We start from the raw sequence: 19,111 nt of genomic DNA, 5'->3' as shown, positions 1-19,111 counted from the left end.
GGACAAGAGAGTAATTTTATTGGTCAAACTAAAACGGCTTTTAAGCCAAAATAAAAAAAGTTGGGGTCAGCCAAATTGCTGCTTTTGGCTTTTTTTAAGCATTTTTTAAGCAACTTTTTTGTTTGCCAAACATTCCAAAAATTTTAAAAGTACTTAAAAGCTAGTTTGACCAGCTTTTAAGCCCATCCAAACACCCTCTAGTACTAGCTATTGAGAAAGCGATAGAGATGAGATAAAATCTTTCTTATAACCCGTTTGACCAAGCTTATTTTGGGCCAAAAATGCTTTTTTTTTTTGCCAAAAGCACTTTTGGCCTCAATTTGAGGTGTTTGGCCAAGCTTCTGGAAGGAAAAAAAAGTGCTTTTGAGGAGAAGCAGAAGCAGTTTCGGAGAAGTAGAAAAAAGTAGCTTCTCTCCAAAAGCACTTTTTTGAGAAGCACTTTTGAGAAAAATACACTTAGAAGCAGTTTTTTAAAGCTTGACCAAACACTACTTGCTGCTTAGAAGTGTTTTTCAAACTAATTAGCAAAACACAAACTGCTTCTCACCAAAAATACTTTTGAGAAAAACACTTTTGAAAAAAAGCACTTCTCAAAGCCAAACGGGCTATTAGGGGAATATCGAAAAAAGGGAAATAAGCTTTTAACCGGAACAAATATTACTCCCTTGTTTTCCAAATTCATGTGAGGTGCACGTGGCCAAAGTGTTAATTTTACAGCAAATTCTAAAAAATCTGTTGGTTTTAGGAGTTAGGATCAAATGCAACTGCCTTTTACGTACATATACGGGCTATTTCTGTTAAGAGTGATATGTAAAAGACTGAATTAAATCACCTTAATATATTGAGGACCATTTTGATAATTTTTCCCCAAAACATTACCTGCAGATGGGTTTATCCAATTTGTACGGGCCAAACTTTTTCTTTTATTTGCTCCTATTAATTTCATTTATTATATTATATTATTTATTATTACGGGAAACTGCTAGCGCTAGAGATAGAAGGGGAGTTGCCGGAGAGCGATGCTATAGAAATTGGTAGGTCTGCGGAGGACGGGAATTACTAGGCTGACCAGTTCCAATTGGAGAATGTGCGCTGCGATTGCGATTTGGTTCTCACCAGTAGTATCAAAATTTTGGAGAGAAAAGATTGATGGAGGAGGAAACGGATGGACGCTGACTTCGTATACCTACGGTTATACCCTAGCTGTTATAGTGATCATACTGATATGTCATTTGCTAAACTCTCGTCTTCGATTTCCCGTACCCGCCTTCCAATTTAGAGAACAACCTTCTGCGCGTCCACATGCCGAATCCAACAGTTATCTTGATGTCTCTCCCTCTTCTGCTCTTTCTGATGTCCGGTATCTTCTTCTTCTTTTCATATTGTTTTGATTGTAAGTTTATGCTCAATCGTAGAAAAAAATAATGAATTTCTTTTTATTGTTGTTTCGAAAGAGAAAGATGCAATAGCGTTTAACTGTATCATTTTTCTGATGAAATTTCAACGTTATTTGGTTTTTGTTGTTGTTGTTGTTGTTGTTGTTGTTGTTGTTGTTGTTGTATTGGTGTAACTATTAGGCGTAGTTTTCACGTACCCTACTAGTACCAGGATTCACTAGTTTCTCAGCTCATTAGTACCATAAATAGAGATTGGTTGCAAAACGGCCCTTTTTGCTACTCAATTGCTTGATTTTAATTTTTAGTGGATTAAGGAATGTGCATGGCTCCCTTGTATATCCTGATGGCTACTTGCTATGACACCTTTTCTTTTATCAGTACTTGCTATGACACCTATTCCATGAAAAATTTAAGTTGGGTTGCGAACCAATAAACTTGCTAAAAATAGTGGTTTTGGGAATTCCCCTTAGACTAAAAATTCTTGCAGTGTAAATTATAATCTCAGGAGAATGCCACACATTAATTGGCGATTTCTTTGTAAAGAGACTGGGGAAGACACAATTCTTGTTGCTACATCGCAAAATAGTATCTAAACTATGGGACACTTCATCAAAAAAAAAGTATGTAAAATGGGATTTAAAGCCTGGTCTTAGAAATTGCCTTGATCATGACGAGCATAGTTAAGGAACTGATGTGGAGTTAGAGAGGAAAAGGATTGAGGAAGAGGTACAAGTCTGGGAAATTCATCCCACATGCTGTGAAGCGGACAATTTTGGGAGACAAATATATGGTTTTTAGAGGAAATAAAGATACCTTCTCAAAAATATTTAACATTTTAATTTTTTTGTTTATTTTTGGTGTACCCAGTCTCTGAGGAAGAGGTATAAGCCATTAGATGCTCATTTGAAGAGCAACATATTGGTACGGCTCCTAGTGAGTTGTGTACCTCTTCTACACAAGTTTTTCTCCTTTTCAATAAATGAAACACTAGTTAAATTACCTTACTAAGCAAAAAATATAAATGAGACACTAGTTATCTGTGCATGCACATTTATTTACCATGATGATTGTCGATTAATCTAATTAAAGCATTAAGTTAGTGCAGTTCATTCTTTGGATGTCTTTTTTGAGATAAAGTTTTCTTTGGATGCTCTGTTGACATTCTGGAGGTATCTTAGGGTGAGAAGCTGAAGGTAACTATGTGGGAAAATAATATGATCCTCTTAGTGCAGATAAGAAATAGCGCAGGTATAGCGTATATAGCAGAAAGGAAAAACAACTGAGCTCCACTATATCCAAAAACTAAATCCATAATCTCTCATTTAATATTCTCCTTTTTTTAACATCCTTGTATCTCCTCAGGATCACTACAGTGATATCTGAACTAGATCTGAAGAATTTGATTGACGACATAAATATGAAGTTCCATGCTAACGAGAAATGGGAAGATGTCATTAACCGGAGAACAGATCGTCTTTCCTACTATGCACGGTGTTGTAAGCAGAAGGTGGTTGCTCAGATTCTCATTATGTACCGTCTTCTTACTATTATGGTTTTTCTCTGTGCTTTTATCTCTTAGGGACTTGCTGAATTGCCTACTTTCACAGAATTCAGTGTAGTAAACATATTTTATCCTTAATGGCTGAAACTATCAGTAAACTCAACTTTTAAAGCAGCAGAAAAGTGTCCATTAGGTGAACTATTGATCACAGAAGTAATTCTTTCACCTTTTGTTAACATACTTATGTGCCTTTGAAACTCTTAAAAGAAATGGAGTAACCGCATGGTGGAAATGCTGCCACTGAATACTTCTAAAGGATTTAAAGTGACTGAATAGTGTCAATGAACATAGTACAACACTTGCAGGCCTGTATGAGCATGGAAGTGCATGCATTTATGTATGCATGACTACTTGTAACTACTGCTGTGCAATAATGGCTTCACCTTCTGTTTAATGGCTCTTTGTATTAAGTTAAGTGATACAAAGTATCTGGATTAACTTGCTTTTAACTATATTTATTTATTAAATCTTAGCGCTGTCTGATTTGTGGAAAAAAAGTTATTTCTATCTGTGTCAGTAATGAGGTAATGATATTCGGTTTTTATCTCTTTTATGCTTCAGGATGCACCTCTTAAATATCTAAGTGTAACTGTATTTGAGAATTGCTCTGTCGAGATGCTAAGAGATTTTTACATGGACAATGATTTCCGGAAAGTTTGGGACAAAACCTTGATTGAGCATAAGCAGTTGCAGGTGGATACTAGCAGTGGAATTGAAATTGGCCTCATGATAAAAAAGTTTCCACTATTGACTCCAAGAGAGTACGTATTAGCTTGGAGAGTGTGGGAAGCCAATGATGGATCCTTCTACTGTTTTACCAAGGTACTTAATAAAGTTCGACATTGTTGGACATCAAGATCTCGTAGAACTGACTCGCCCTACACGACTCTCTCGAGATATTTTTTTTGATGGTGCTATGTCTCCCAAATTACACAGTTATCTTGTTATTTCATGTAAATATTGCAGTGAGAACTTATTAAGAAAGACGATCCTTTCCGAAAGAGTCCCTCTAAATTACCTTAGATTGAAAAATTCTTCTGATGAATCTGGAAACTCCCTCCCTGCACAAAAAAGTAAGAGATTAAAGGAAGAAGCGGTTGGTGTTCTTGCATGAGGTTATTTACATATGTTTCAATCATTCATGTGTTGCAACTCAGCATTATATTTTTTCTTGTTTCTATTTTGCCCGTTACACATATATCTTAGTTTATTTATTATGTCTGCTAAAAAATTTGGCATTTTACTGCTAGTAGGAATGTGAATATCCTTCGGCACAAAGAAGGAAGAAGTATGTCAGGGTTGGGCTCTTTAGATCTGGTTGGAGAATCAAGAAAGGCAGGTTTTTGATTTTTTCCTTGTTATTATTTCTCCTCTTGCAATAAAAACTGATTTAAGCATCTCTTGACAGCATAAACATAGGTGGGATCATGACACATTCTGTGAATTTAGACTTCATGTGAGCTTTTCCCTTTTAAATGTTTAATTATTTGTTTCATCTTAGGCTATATGTTTTCAGGGCCTTGTGATACTACATGAAGCAGCACTCAAAACATTTCTGGGTTGTAGGTATATCGCGGTTTAGTCATGACTGAGGAACATATCACTGTCAAGATATGTGGTCATGCTAAGGAAAGATTTTGTCACGCCTTTTCCTTAGCATTGTCAAGTCTAAACTGTATGTAAAAGAGAAAAATGTTTAATTTACTTACCAAAGAAAAAAGAAAAAGAAATTAAGAACGTTTAGTTTATAATAAAAATTAATTTTGTGCATGGTCTTGGTGTAAAATTCATAATTCTATCAGGCATTGGAATAAACATAAATATAATGATTCCTTTTACTAGCACTTTTAGGATTCAAAGGTGGTGCAGTACTGAGTTGTTTCCTTGTGAAGTTGCTTTCAGTTTCTGGTAGGAATGCCTGTGAGATCCAAATGGTACACCAAGAAGATGCTGGTCTGAATGTTGAAATGGCAAAACTAGCCTTTGCAAAGGGCATATGGAACTATATCTGTAAAATGGATGATGCACTTCGTCAATACTCTACCCTTGATCATTCTCAATTGACTTCAGATGTGAGTGCCGTCACGTTAATTCAAAAGGTCAGAGCTATACTTCTTTTAAAGTTCTTAACGGGACTTTCACTATTCTTTTAGGAATAGGAAAGTTAAATAAAATAGACATAAAAAAAATTTGGCAGTGAGAGAAACAGAAGCATCTTCCATTTTAGACTTTGTTAGTACTCTTGTCCTAGATTGACACTTTGTATAGGGCCTAGCTTCTCCTTTTTGTTTTTGCCTTTGTAACTAGGCCTCCTCTAACTATGTAACTATGCATCTTCTTGATGCTTTTTTAATGGAACACCTTACTTCATCAAAAAATGAAGAAGAAGAAATAGAAGCATCTTCCTTCTCAAAGTCAATTTCCCTTATTACTTCAATGTGGCCTCCCTTCCTCCAAAAATGATTAGCAGGTACGAGGACAGTGTGCTGCTATTATTGCATACCTGGAGTAATTATCTTTCTCATTACCAGTAGAATAATGTATAATCTGGACGAAAGGTAGTGCCAGTTTCTAACCCTAAATGTTTGTCTTTTTGACATGGTTTTTGATCTTTCCTTTCCTAACCCTTTTCCCCCTCTTGTCAAATGAAGGTTCCACTTGGATTGGACGCCTTAAACCACACAAGGAGCTTAATCAATCCAGAAACCTGCACAAATAGTGACTATTGCTGTGGAGTTTCACATGAATGCAGTACGAGGGAGCAAACAAAAGAGCCATTAAAGAACGTGGTGCCAAATATGCTGTTGCTCTTGGGTGGTGCAATCTGCATGTCTAGAGGGCTCTCTAACTTGGGAGCAAAGGTTGCCATGGCATGTATACTGAGTAAGCTTGTGAAGCGCAATGCTTTGAGAAGCAAATGCCTACAGAGATTTAGCCCGATAGAGGTTCAGAGATGTGAAGAATGTAGGATGACTCGTGAAGATGAGCTCCAGTGTGCCTCCTCAAATGTCACCTATTGATTAAGAATTTAGTTGTGCATATTTATATCTGGTTTAAATGTGCTTTCGCCTGCTCAAATGTCACTTATTGATTAAGAATTTAGTTGTGCATATTTTTATCTTTTTTTGGTAACTAAAACTTTTATTATCAAGTAACAAATTTACAAAACTTTTATGTAGCTTGTTCTGGACATACATCCCGGACTAAGCTACTAATTCTTTCTATGCTTTCTATATCCTTATCTATACATTAGTCTAAACAATAGGATATGAATTCAACTCTTTCAACCTTTTCTCCAGACATTTCTTAGCACTTCCTCTGCCATGGATGTCTCGTACTAAGCTCCTTGTAATTGCTTCAACATTGCTTTCAACTTTTTTGAAAATTCTTGAGTTCCTTTCTTGCCAAATGTGGTATATGCTTCCAATCAATACCATTCTATATATCTCAGCCTTTGCATTTTTTCCATAGCAATATTGCTCAGCCCATTTTAGTTCGTGCTTCCAGTCTATAACTGGCCTATCCATTTTCATCCATATTAGCATATCAATATTGGTCAATATTCTCTACCTCTGCCTTGCATAATGGACATGTCTCATCTTCAACACAGCCCCAAACTTTCAGTCTATCTCTCGTTTGAAGTCGTCTGTGAATTGCCAAGTATCCCACAAAGATCCATTTTGGTAAACCTGCATTGTTCCAAATGATCTTTCTCCATGTCACTTTGTTGTATTCTTCTCTTTTCTTCAGGTACATATCTTTCACTTTGAAGTTCTGCATTCTGAGTACATCTTCTTCTGAATAGCCAGCTTCTTCAAAGTACTTCTTAGCTTTGAAAATTTTCTGGATCACCTATGAAGCCTGCTTAGGTTCAGTCCCCCAACCAGGATTGCATTTCTTGTAGTAGGCATGAATCTATTGTACCCATAGCTTGTCTTTTTTTTTTTTTTGCACAGATTCCATAGTAGTTTTCACATTGCAGCCTTGTTCCATGTGCCTATATCCATCAAGTTCAAACCACCTGCTACCTTTGGGTAACACAGCTTGTCCCATGCTATGAGAGTCTTCTTTGTATTCTCCACATTTCCTGTCCATAGAAACTTCCTGCATATACTCTCAATTAGCTGTATAAGCTTCTTAGGAAGTAAGAAGATTTGAAACCAGTATACTTGGATCGAAAATAGTACACTTTTAATAAGTTGCACTCTTCCTGCATACGTTAAGAATTTAGCAGTCCATGTCTTGATTCTCCCTACCATCTTCTCAAGCAAAGGTTGGTACTGTATCATTGTCATCCTTTTAGTGCTCAAAGGTACTCACAAATATCTCACTGGGAGTGTCCCTTTGGTAAAACCCAGCATATTCAAAATCTCCTGTTGAATATCTTCTTGAACCCCACCAAAATATAATGGAAATTTTTTCTGTTTTGCAATTAAACCTGAAGCTTGTGAAAACTCTAGGAAACACTGATACAACATCTTCACAGACACATAATCACCTCGGCAGAATAATAAGAGGTCATCAGCAAAGCTAAGCTGAACCACATTTTGGATGAAAGTTAAAATATGGATTTCTTCTTAGAGTCTTCAACAACCTTGTAAGATATTCCACAGCCAAAACAAACAGATAGGGAGATAATGGATCGTCTTGTCTCAATCCCTTCCTTGCTTTAAAGGGTACTGAATGTTGGCCATTGATGCCTATGGAATATGATACACTTCTCATGCATATCATAATCCAATTTACAAACTGACCTAGCAATTGTATACTCCTTAACACCTGCTCCATATGATCCCATTCAATAGAATTGTATGCTTTCCTCATATCAACTTTTAACATGCACCTGGGAGATATGCCCTTCCTGCTATACCCTTTGACAAGTTCATGACTCATCAATACGTTATTATTGATCAATCTCCCTGGTACAAAAGCTGATTGACTTTCATCTACAATGTCATTCAATACACCCTGCAGTCTGTTTGTTAGTACCTTTGAGATTATCTTGTAGAGAATGGTACATCAAGAAATTGGCCTAAGCCACCCTAGTTGGATTAGGAACCTTAGGAATTAATGTCACTGTAGTATAGTTGATTGGTTGATATAACTTACCCTCTGAGAAGAACTGCCTCACTGCCTCACTGATCTCTTCTCCAACCACCAGCCAAGCCTTCTTGAAAAATAGTGCATTAAATCCATCACATCCTGGCGCCTTGTTGTCACTAATTCCCATCAATGCTCTATGTATTTCCTCTTTTATTTCACTTACTATCAACTGCCTTTGCTGCTGTCTATTGACCATTGGTCCTTCTCTCATTACTGCTGTGTTAGTTGCTGGTATCTTTTCTGCTGCTGTTCCTAATAGTTGTTTGTAAAAGCTCATTACCTCATCCTCCATCTCCTGCTTTATTTGTGTCACTGTGCCATTACTTCTTGTCAGCTTCTGTATCTTATTTTGGGAGTTTCTATTCTTCATACTTGCATAGAAGTAGGCATTGTTGCCATCTCCTAGTTTCAACCATTGTATTCTTGATTTTTGCTTTAAAATGCTCTCTTCCACCCTTATCCATTTTTCCAGTTGAAACTTTGTCTCTTTTTCAGCTAATGTCATAGTACTTGGTTGGCCTGGTTTTCTCATTTGTTCCTGCAATATACAAAGTTGTTCTCTACATTTTGCAATTCTTCCTCCTACAGAATTGTACTCCTCAACATTTAGCTTATTCATTGCTATCTTTACCCTTTTCAATTTCTCCCAGACATCTTTCATTTTGTCCCATGTCCATCCTCCTATCCAAGCTTTATTAACTATCTCTAGAAAATCTTCATGATCAACAAGATGGTTCAGAAACATGAAAGGTTTAGGTCCTGATTCTTCTTTGTTTATAAAAGTAATGTTCAAAGGTGAATGGTCTGAGCACCCCAGATCCATTACCCACACCTCTAATTGAGGCATTGTCAGCATCCATTTATCATTCACTAAAGCCCTATCAATTCTACTGTATGTGTTGCCGTTTGTCCAGGTGAATTCTCTACCATTTGTTCTCATTTCAGTCAACATAGCATCATTAACAAAGTTGTTGAAATCCTTCACCTCTCCTTCTTGCACGGGGTTCCCTGTTGGTCTATCCTCCTTAGACCTTATAGCATTGAAGTCACCCATGATTAACCATGCCTCCTGTATATTACTCTTAATTTGCAGTAGGTCCATCCACAATTTCCTTCTATCCTCCACAGTATGCAAGCCATAGACAACTATGAAATCAAACTTCATATTCATGTCCTTAACCAGTACATTAGCATGAATAAACTGTTCTAATTTTTCCTTTACCACACACTCCACTTCCTTCCCATACCATACTAGCCATATTCTCCCTTTACTACTAAATTCATAGTTTACTGCCCATTCCCAATCTGTAGTAATTCTCTTCGTAGTTTGATTAGCCTTCTGTTCTTTCACCGTATGTTCTAGTATTGCCATCATACTCACCTTATTGCTCCTTAAAAACTTCCTAACCTCTTTTTGTCTTGGGATCTTGTTTAGACCCCTAATATTCCATGTAACCAACCTCATACTGGAATAAAAATAGGCTGTGTGTATCCATCCACCTCTTCTAGTCTTCTTTGTCCACTTGTTCCTTCTCCCAATTGCCTTAGATTCATTAGTTGCAAACCAGATTCAGCTAATATATTAAAACCACTTAATATATCTATTGCATCTTCTCTAATTTTCTCCTTGCTCCTACTTATGGATTTCCTTGTTGGCTTTTTTCATCCCCCTTCCTCACGACACTCAGCCCTTATAGTTGGACTAGTTATTGTATTATTTACATCATCACTTCTTGCCACTTGATCACTCTATTCAGAAGCTGCTATTTGCTGCTCATCTTTATCATTGTTCCTCTCCTTTGGTTGCCATACTTGTCTCTGCTTTTGTTGCTTTGCCTTAGTCTTCTGTGGTTGTTGTTCTCCATATCTATGCCCAATTTGTCTACAACTTTGACAAAATTCTGGTACCCAATCATATTCCACTCTTTGACTAAATTCCTTCCCTGTTGAATCAGCTACCTTAATGAACTTTAGTAGTTCCTTTGTGACATCCATCTCAATCAACACTCATGCATAGGTGATTCTGTCCAGTTGGGTAGTACAAGCATCATCATACATCGGAGTTCCTAATCTACTACTGATCCTGCTCAATGTTATCATTCCCCAACAATTCAAAGGAAGATTTGGAAATTTCACCCACACAAGAATAGTTTGTAGGACTTTCTTGCTGAAATCAAAATATTCTGTCCAAGGTTTCACAATTATCGGCTTATTCCCTAACTTATTAGGTCCAGAATACAATACCTCATCTCTATCCTCCATAGAATTGAATCTAACAATGAAATACCCTTCATTATGATAGTAGACCTTAGGTTTTAGCAATGAAGTTCCATTCCGAAGCAATGAATCTCTCCATCGCTCCAATTGTTGGTGTAGTTCCAACAACATAAAGGATTAAGGCGCTCTCATCCACTCCACTATCTTCTCTACCATCTTTTCTTCACATAATTCTACCATAACTTCTCCATTTTTAATAGTCGGTGCAATAAATCTGAGATCCATACCTTTTGCCACCATTTTGTTTCCCGCAAATAATTTCGCCTAATTCTTCTGGTTTTCCTTTGTTATTGCACTTTGATTTTTAACTTCTTTCGATTTCCCTTCGTTTATCCCTTTGTCATCTCCTGTTTTATTTGATTTCCCCATGACCTCTTCAATTTGTTGAATTGGACTGTGTTTTGCTTGCATGACACTTTTTCCTTGATTTGATCCTCCTTCTCATATTAACGAATCAGAATTATCTATTTTCTTCTCATTCCTCACTACAGGACTTGTTGCATGTGGAGTTTTCAGAGCTTCCTTTATGGCAGACAATGGCGACCACTGTTCTATTGGATTTTTGACTGTAACACGCGTCTCTTCCTTGTACCTCTACTCCTTGTGGTTTACCAACTTCCGTGATGTTACCTAGTTGAATTGCCGTCATGATTTTCCTGGTTCTTCCTCTCCCCATTGTTGCCCAGCGTATGTTAACAAATTCACGCTATCATGCGCTGAGAGAGAAAAGAGAGAGTTTTTTTCAGATCAAAACATGCCTAGTTGTTGTGCATATTTATATCTGGTTCAAATGTGCTTTCAGGTAATTTCATAATTGCTACCTTTTTTTCAAAATTTCTTCTGGAATTTCTGTTTTATGACCCTAAAACACAAAAAAGAGGAGCGGTAATAGCGAAAAGATGACTATTGTTCCTTAGGTCGTATTTGATGGGATGACAAAATTTTTGGTAATTCGGGTATGGTCGCTCGAATGCATAAGATGGTGTGAGCTATAACACACGAAAATCTAGAAATCGGGCAAAATTCTTATTTTATGGCCCTAAAACACAAAATAAGGAACGGTCATGGTGAAGCGATGATTAATGTTCCTCAGGTTGTTTTAGATGGGTCGACAAAATTTTAGACGATTCAGGTTTGGGCGCTCGGACCTATGTCGATGGCGTGGGCTATAACATAAGAAAATCTGGGAATCGGACAAAATTCTAATTTTATGGCCCTAAAACACCAAAAAACGAGGAATGGTCATGAAGAGACAATGACTAATATTCTTTAGGTCATTTTTGATGGGCCGACAAAATTTTAGGCGATTCGGGTCTAGCGCCCGGACCCATGTAGATGGCGTGGGCTATAACACCGAAAATCTGGGACTCGGACGGAATTCTTATTTTATGGTCCTAAAATGCCAAAAAAGAGGCCAGACAAATTTTAGGCGATTCAGGTCTGGGCACTCGAACCCAAGCAAATGGGAATAAGGCAAAATTCTAGTTTTCTGGCCTTAAAACGCCAAAAAACAAGGAACAATTTTGGCGAGACGATGATTAATGTTCCTTAGGTCATTTTTGATGGACCGATAAATTTTAGCCGATTTGGCTCTGGGTAGCCCGGACCCATGTAGATGACGTGGGATATAACACACAAAAATTTGGGAATTGGGCGGAATTCTAGTTTTATGGTCCTAAAACACAAAAATGAGGAATGGTCATAGCGAGGCGATGACTAATGTTCATTATGTCGTTTTTGAGGGGCCGACAATATTTTAAGTGATTTGGGTCCGGGAGCCTGGACCCATGAAAATGGCGTGGGTTATAGCACACGAAAATCTAGAAAGCGGGCGAAATACCAATTTTATAAGCCTAAAATTCCAAAAGCGAGGAACGGTTATGGCAGAGCGGTGACTATGGTTCCCTGGGTTGTATTTGATATTCCAATTTTTTTAGGTGATCCGGGAATGGGGGACCGGGCCCACAGCGGAAGGCGTCGGCTATAGTAAACAAAAATATGGGAATCAGGCGGATTTCCAGTTTTATGTTTGTAAAATGTCAAAAAATGAGGAACAGTCATGGTGGGGCGGTGACTATGGTTCCTTGGTTCGTATTTGATGTTTTAAATGTTTTTTAGGCGATATGGGCACGAGGGCTCGTGCCCACGGCAGAGGGCGTGGGCTATATAGCACATGAAAATATGGAAATCGGACAAAATTCCAGTTTTACGGCCGTAAAATGCTAAGAAACGAGGAACGGTCATGGCAGAGCGGTGACTGTCACACCTCCTTTTCACCTACACCCGCCAAGGGCGTAAAGGAGTTTTTCCAATTAAAGGACAATCAGAACGGGATTTGGTTATTAAAATTTCAGAGTCGCCACTTGAGAGATTAATGGTGTCCTAAGTCACTAGTTGTATCCCGAACCGAGGAAACATATGACTCTGTTAACAGTCCGCGAACCAGAAATCCGAGTAAGGAATTCTGTTAACCCGGGAGAAGGTGTTAGGCATTCCCGAGCTCCGTGGTTCTAGCACGGTCGCTTAACTGTTGTATTTGATTTTATCTGATTTTAATACACGTTCTAGCTTATGTGCTTTTTAATTTTAAACCGCTTTCATTATTATTATTACTTTTTTTTATAAGAATTGCAACGTTGTGAAAATGTGTCTCGGACCACGTCGCAATCAATGCACCCGTGATGGTCAACACATTTCGACTTCGTCGAGATTTAGATATGGGTCACATCAATGCACACCCGAATCTTAAAATTGTGTATCACAACTACGTCACGGGAACCGTACCCGTAGCTGTGACACTTTATTTAATACTCCGAAAAGTTTGCCTACCCACACGAGGCTGGCCAATATCATAATACTAGCTAATAATATAACCAAACAACATGAGAGTTCTAAGCTCAATAGCGTAAAATTCTTCCCAACACTCCAAGTATGCTTTTAAACCCAAGTATCATAACCCAGTAGGACCCAAACCTCAATTAAACTTGGCTAACCTCCCCACGACCCGATTGCTGCTTTCACTTATACCAATAGATCACAACAACAATACAAAGAACAATTAATCACTCCCTCCCAACAGTTCCCAATTCATTATCATATCCAGTTATCACATGCCAAAATAGCTACAACAATTGACATCATTAAATCAAATAACTGTTGACTATTCCTTTCATTAGAAGCTCACAAAATAGGTATGGCTTAAATGCAAATTTTAGTCAATCGAAACAAGACTGCCAATTAGTTTAACTTAATTTCGTAAAGATCCAAATCACCAACAAATAGGAGTGAATAATGAACGACTGAAGCACGAAAACTGCCAATGTAAAAGCGTGAAAAGTTGAAAACTAAACGAATGATATTTAGAGATGAACTAACTACTTCAGAATATCAATTAAAATCAAACGAGAACAAGAACCCATTAAAACAAAACAAAGAAGTTCAGAAATGGACCTTTATTGCTGCACTGTAAGTCGCTACAACAACAAATTACGAGCGCTTGACTGGACCTCGACGCAAGACGACGACCTCGGCTGACCTTGTTCGACCATGGTTTTTTTGGAATGTTTACCAACTGATTTCTAGAGTGGAAACAAAGCTCTTGCGCTTGTTTTCATGTCTGTTCGGGGGGGGGGGTATTTCAGGGAGTTTTGGAGCTAGGTATACCACTGGGTTCGAACCCGGTTCGCCGGATTCCATGGCAAGCCGTTTGTGACGTGAAGCTTTGCCGGAAATGGTGGCTTCGCGGTGAGGGTCCAACGACGATGGTGAGCGGGGTGAGGTTGCTTGGTTCTGTTTGTCGCGTCTAGAACTCGTTGATCCGACGAGCAGGTGGAGCTCATTTTCCCGGCGAGTTTCAGGCTGAGACGAGGTCGTTGGTGTTTTCTCTGGCGTGCATAGGTCGTGTGTGGCTGCTCAAGGTGTAAGCTGATCGTTTGGACTGAACAGCGACGCGCAGGGGGGTCGAGGGTCGTTGGGTGCTTGGTGGGGAGTGGTGGTGTGTGTTGTGCAGCTTGTTCTAGCTGCTGCTCGTAATAGCTTCTTAAACGAAGAAGCTTTTTCGTTCGTTCTCCATGCACAACTTTGCTGCTTTTCCTCCAGCTCCCCCTAGTTTTTAGGCTTTGTTTAATATATATAGGTCTAGGTTAGTAGTAGGGTTTTAGGTTAAGGGGTATGGGCCTAGGAATTATGGGCTTGGCAATTGTGGGCTAGGTCCAAAATTAGGCCTAAAGATGGGTTGCTCGAGCCCAAGCTCTATTCTTTTGCCACGAATGAGATTAAAAATACGCGCCCATTTATTAATTAGTCCTACTATTAAAATAATTATTAAAACAAAACTAACCATTAAAACAAATCTATTTTTTGTATTTTCAAACATTATATTAAAAATAAAAATACGATACTATTTTTATATTTTTTTTTAGATTAAAATGACTACAAAATATTAAAATGACTAAAAAATATTAATGAACTTATTTTTTGTAATTTTTGTTTTCTTGTACTAAAATAAAGTAAAAGAGTCAAAATTACTTAAAATATCTATATTATGCCTAAATTAAATATTTTACGCTAATATATAAAAGATCTTGGGGAGGGTCAAAAATCACATGTCTACAGCTGCCCCTCTTTGACTGCAAACGTACAGAGTTTCTAGACAAAGACTGACTAGACAGGTTTTTGACCCGACCCTTATTTGGAGAGACTAAGACTAAGAGAGAAGGGAGTGTGACCGAGCTCTGGCATTTGAGCTGCCTACATATCCTTGGCTATAAAGGAATCAGGCCACGTGTAGTTCAGAGATGAGTGAGATGACGGAGTATGCCGAGGTGGAGATCCGGTCGAGGTGCCGTTCCGTCGAGGTTCCGGTCTGCGGTCCCTGTTATTACATCAAAAATCAAAAGATGAAAAAGACGAGCTAAGCCTATCGACTACGAGCTACAAGATTCCTATCTATAAGTCTTCTGAAGCTTGATCTTGAGTCTTGAATGGTTCTTCATACAGACTTTAGGTTTGAACCTTGACACTTGTTAGCTGCAGGTGCTAGCTCGTTCTTCTAAAGCTTCTGGGTCAGGACCGGACATGTAGTGCTTGTGACCTCGGCCATGTCGTGAGCAACTCACATCCTTCATCAACTTTTGAAATGCATTCTGAATTGAATTTCCTTTTTTTTTTCCAGGTGGGTGCCTGATTGCTGAACCTGAACTGTCCTCCCTTGTTACTCGACACTATATTCCCTTACACTTTGAACCATTTTCCCTGAAACTCGAACTGTCTTCTTTCGAAACTGTTTTCCCTAGAAACTTGAGTTGTTTTCCCTTGTTCTCCAGGTGGGCGCCTGACTGCTGAACTTGAAATTGAATGTATTCCTCTGTTATCCAGGCGGGCTCCTGACTCTGTTATACATGCGGGCTCTTGATTTCCGAAACTTGAATTGTATGTCTCTATTCTCCAGGCGGACTCCTGACTTCTAAAATTTGAAATGTATTCCTCTATTATCCAGGCGGGCTCCTGATTTCCGAAACTTGAATTGTATGTCTCTATTCTCCAGGCAGACTCCTGACTTCTGAAATTTGAAATGTATTCCTCTATTGTCCAGGCGGGCTCCTGATTTCCGAAACTTGAATTGTATACCTCTATTCTTCAGGCGGGTTCCTGACTTCAAAAAGACAAAGAAATCAATTGAGAACTAAAAATTTGAATTGTATCACCTCTGTTCTTCAGGTGGGCTCCTGATTGCTGAAACTTGAATTGTATGTCTCTATTCTCCAGGCGAACTCCTGACTACTGAACTTGAACTGAATGTATTCCTCTGTTATCCAGGCGGGCTCCTGACTTCATCAAAATAAATGAACCAAGAAAACTTTCTGCCCCAGTTTGGAAACTGGGTACATGTTACTTGATATTAATAAGAATTTGATTAAAACTTGACTTGAAATACCTCTGTTATACAGGCGGGTTCCTAACTTCACAAAAATAGACAAAACAAAGAAAACTTTCTGCCCCAGTTTGGAATACTGGTTGTTTGTTACCATATACTAATAAGAACTAAAATTTGAATTGTGATAAGACTGAAATGCAACTTTTAAAAATTTAAATACTGTAATGTATCTTAAAATTTAAACTTTATCTTAGGTGAAAAATTCATCAGACTAAGATTTTTGTCTTTATCTTAGGTGAGAAATACATCAGACTAAGATTTTCATCTTAGGAGAAAGATTCAACAGACTAAGATTTTTATCTTTACCTTAGGTGAAAAATTCATCAGACTAAGATTTTCATCTTAGGAGAAAGATTCAACAGACTAAGATTGTGACTCTAGGAGATAATTCATCAGACTAGGTCCATTTTGTGTGATCTCAGGAGGAAGATTCATCGGACTGTGATTTTGACTCTAGGAGATAATTCATCAGACTAGGTCCATTTTTGTGATCCCGACTTTCTTAATTTTCCAAATTCCAACTTCCATTTTTTTCAAATTCTGCCTTCCTTTCTTGTTCCCAAATTATGCCTTACTTTCTTTTTCCAACTTCTGCCTTTATCTAAATTATTCCCTCCTTTCTTTTCCAACTTCTGCCTTTATTTTTTCCAAATTATGTCTTCATTTCGTTTTTCCAACTTCTGCCTTTATCTTAAGTGAAAGATTCATCAGACTAAGATTTTTATCTTAGGTGAAAAATTCAACAGACTAAGATTTCTTTATCTTAGGTGAAAGATTCAACAGACTAAGATTTCTTTATCTTAGGTGAAAAATTCATCAGACTAAGATTTTCCTTTATCCATTTTCCTGGTGTTGTCCTCCTTCAAAAAAACCACTTCCCTAAAAACTAGTGTTTCATTCCTCCAAAAATTACTTTTCTTAGAACTGGTGTTTCTTTCCTGAAAACTACTTCCCTCTCTTTTCTCTCTTTTTAAAAACACTTGTATTGACCTTCATGTTCTTCAGATAGGTACCCGACTTCAAGAAAATTTTCAACACGACAGAACATTTTCTGCCCCAGTTTGATAATCCTCCTATAGAATATCTTTCTGCCATCAATAACATTTCCATGCCCCTGTTTCAAATCAAAGAAAATTATGTCAGTTTAAAAGTACAGTGGTTGGTTGTGGCACTCCCGCTGGGATGACTTTCCTTTTCTCCTTTCCATGCCTTGCGTGGTCCGACCATCTTTGAAACTTGGCTGATAACTTTCGCCCTTCTTGACGACTATCTCTCAATTATTACTTCTAGTCTTCTTATCTGACCCCATATGTTTTCTGTGACAACTGATTCTTCTTGAAGGTCTTGCATGTTTACTGATTAACCACTTTCCCCGTCATCTGTGTCACTGAAATACCCTTTTTCCCCATTCAATTCCAATACCCTCTATCTGTTGCATTATTCCTGCACCGACATCTACCAAACTTTGTGTTTCATAAGGATCCCAAAGTATGTTGATTATTACCAGCTTAGTGATCTTGTTATTTTTCCTGACTTGTGACCCTGTTTTTGTGCAATTGGAAAGCTGGTGGAAAATTTTGAAGTCATTCCTCACTTGTTACGACCAAAAGACTCAGAAAGGGGAAATAATCAAAACAAAAGGAACAGAGTAAAGGATAATAGAAAGAGATGATTCCTAACAAGAAAACCACACAGTAGAAACCTATCGGATATGGATACCGACTCTAATGACCTTGACATGCACCTGCGACCTATTCTGTTAAGCAAACCTGATGTTCAGCTCTTGTTGTTCCTTTTTTCCGTGAAACTGATTCATTGCTCTGCTTATCCAATTTGATTCGCATTCCTTATTCGGCTTGTAGTGCCCTAAAGGGTTTTCACCATCAAGCCTCTCTCATTTCGTTATTTCTCTCAACTTACTGTCGCCTCAAGGTGCCCGTGAAGGTTTTTACCAATAAGACTCTCTCATTTTTTATTTCTCTCAGCTTTCATCACCTTGCGCTACCCATGAGGATTTTCATCAATAAGATTCTCTCATTTTCATTTTCCTTGTTTGGACCGGAGTGTTGCCCCTGACAGGAATTACCTTACCTGCTTGATTTGGCATTTCTCAAAGACTGATTAGAAGGTCTTTCTTTGGACCGTAATGTAGGCTTTTGGATAAGTTAGAAATAAAGGGTATAGAAGGCTCAAAACAATTTCAAAATGGGTTAAAATTACAACTTTCGGAATCCAACTTCTCACAACAACCACAATTTCTGCCCCAGTTTCTTGCTTGGGGACTTTTGAATTTTTGTTTTGGTATGACTGAACCTCAGAGAGGCTGCCTACGTACCCTTTCGGGATCAAGTCAAACGTAGTTCACGACATAGAAATTACTTTTTTTTGTGATTTTTCTTTCTCTTCTTTTCTTTTCTGTTCTTCTTTTCTTTCATTTTCCTTTCTTTTCTTTTCTTTTCTTTATTTTCTTTTCTTTTTCTTTATTTTCTTTTCTTTTTCTCTTTCCTTCCCCTTTTTTTTTCATTTGCTTATTTGCGACACTTGCGTTTCTTAATTGTGTCGTTGATTCCGAAAGAGGGGTACGAAAGAAAATAAACACGGCTCGAAAGGGGTGACAATAGAAAAAAGTGTTTGGATAGCAGAAACAAAACGCCTTCGTCATTTCAAACTTCAAAATATGCCCAATACAAACAAGTACAATCAGAATAAAGAAACCATGCATATCATCTCTTGACCGCATCGGAATTGACGACCATTTCCACACATTTTCCTTCTACATCTGTCTAATATAACGTGTCATTGGGCAACACTCTTACTCTTATTACCACGTCCGGCCAC

General features: G+C 38.0%; 1 protein-coding gene across 2 annotated transcripts; it reads left to right on the top strand.

Annotated features, from left to right (window-relative positions):
• Positions 1-842: 842 nt before the first annotated feature.
• LOC107825320 (uncharacterized) lies at positions 843-6,126 on the top strand. 2 transcript variants are annotated; one of them, XM_016652169.2, is made up of 7 exons: positions 843-1,360; positions 2,760-2,904; positions 3,520-3,780; positions 4,212-4,293; positions 4,861-5,057; positions 5,429-5,516; positions 5,610-6,126. In XM_016652169.2, the coding sequence occupies exons 1-6, from the start codon at positions 1,086-1,088 to the stop codon at positions 5,468-5,470; spliced, it is 1,002 nt and encodes a 333-aa protein (XP_016507655.1). In that variant the 5' UTR covers positions 843-1,085; the 3' UTR covers positions 5,471-5,516; positions 5,610-6,126. The 2 variants fall into 2 exon arrangements, with proteins under 2 accessions (XP_016507655.1, XP_016507654.1); XM_016652168.2 differs by lacking the exon at positions 5,429-5,516.
• Positions 6,127-19,111: the final 12,985 nt, after the last annotated feature.

Source organism: Nicotiana tabacum, chromosome 6, assembly GCF_000715075.1.
Source record: "Nicotiana tabacum cultivar K326 chromosome 6, ASM71507v2, whole genome shotgun sequence".
Taxonomy (NCBI): Eukaryota; Viridiplantae; Streptophyta; class Magnoliopsida; order Solanales; family Solanaceae; genus Nicotiana; species Nicotiana tabacum.
Note: the sequence above shows the minus strand (reverse complement) of the source record. Positions and strands in the feature narration are given on the sequence as shown.

Excerpts from the sequence above, each read along its gene's own strand:
- LOC107825320 (XM_016652168.2), top strand. The coding sequence starts at position 1,086 with ATGTGCGCTGCGATTGCGATTTGGTTCTCACCAGTAGTATCAAAATTT. Across the intron at positions 4,294-4,860 it reads TGGTTGGAGAATCAAGAAAG|TTTCTGGTAGGAATGCCTGT; the intron begins GCAGGTTTTTGA and ends AGTTGCTTTCAG. Across the intron at positions 5,058-5,609 it reads CCGTCACGTTAATTCAAAAG|GTTCCACTTGGATTGGACGC; the intron begins GTCAGAGCTATA and ends TGTCAAATGAAG.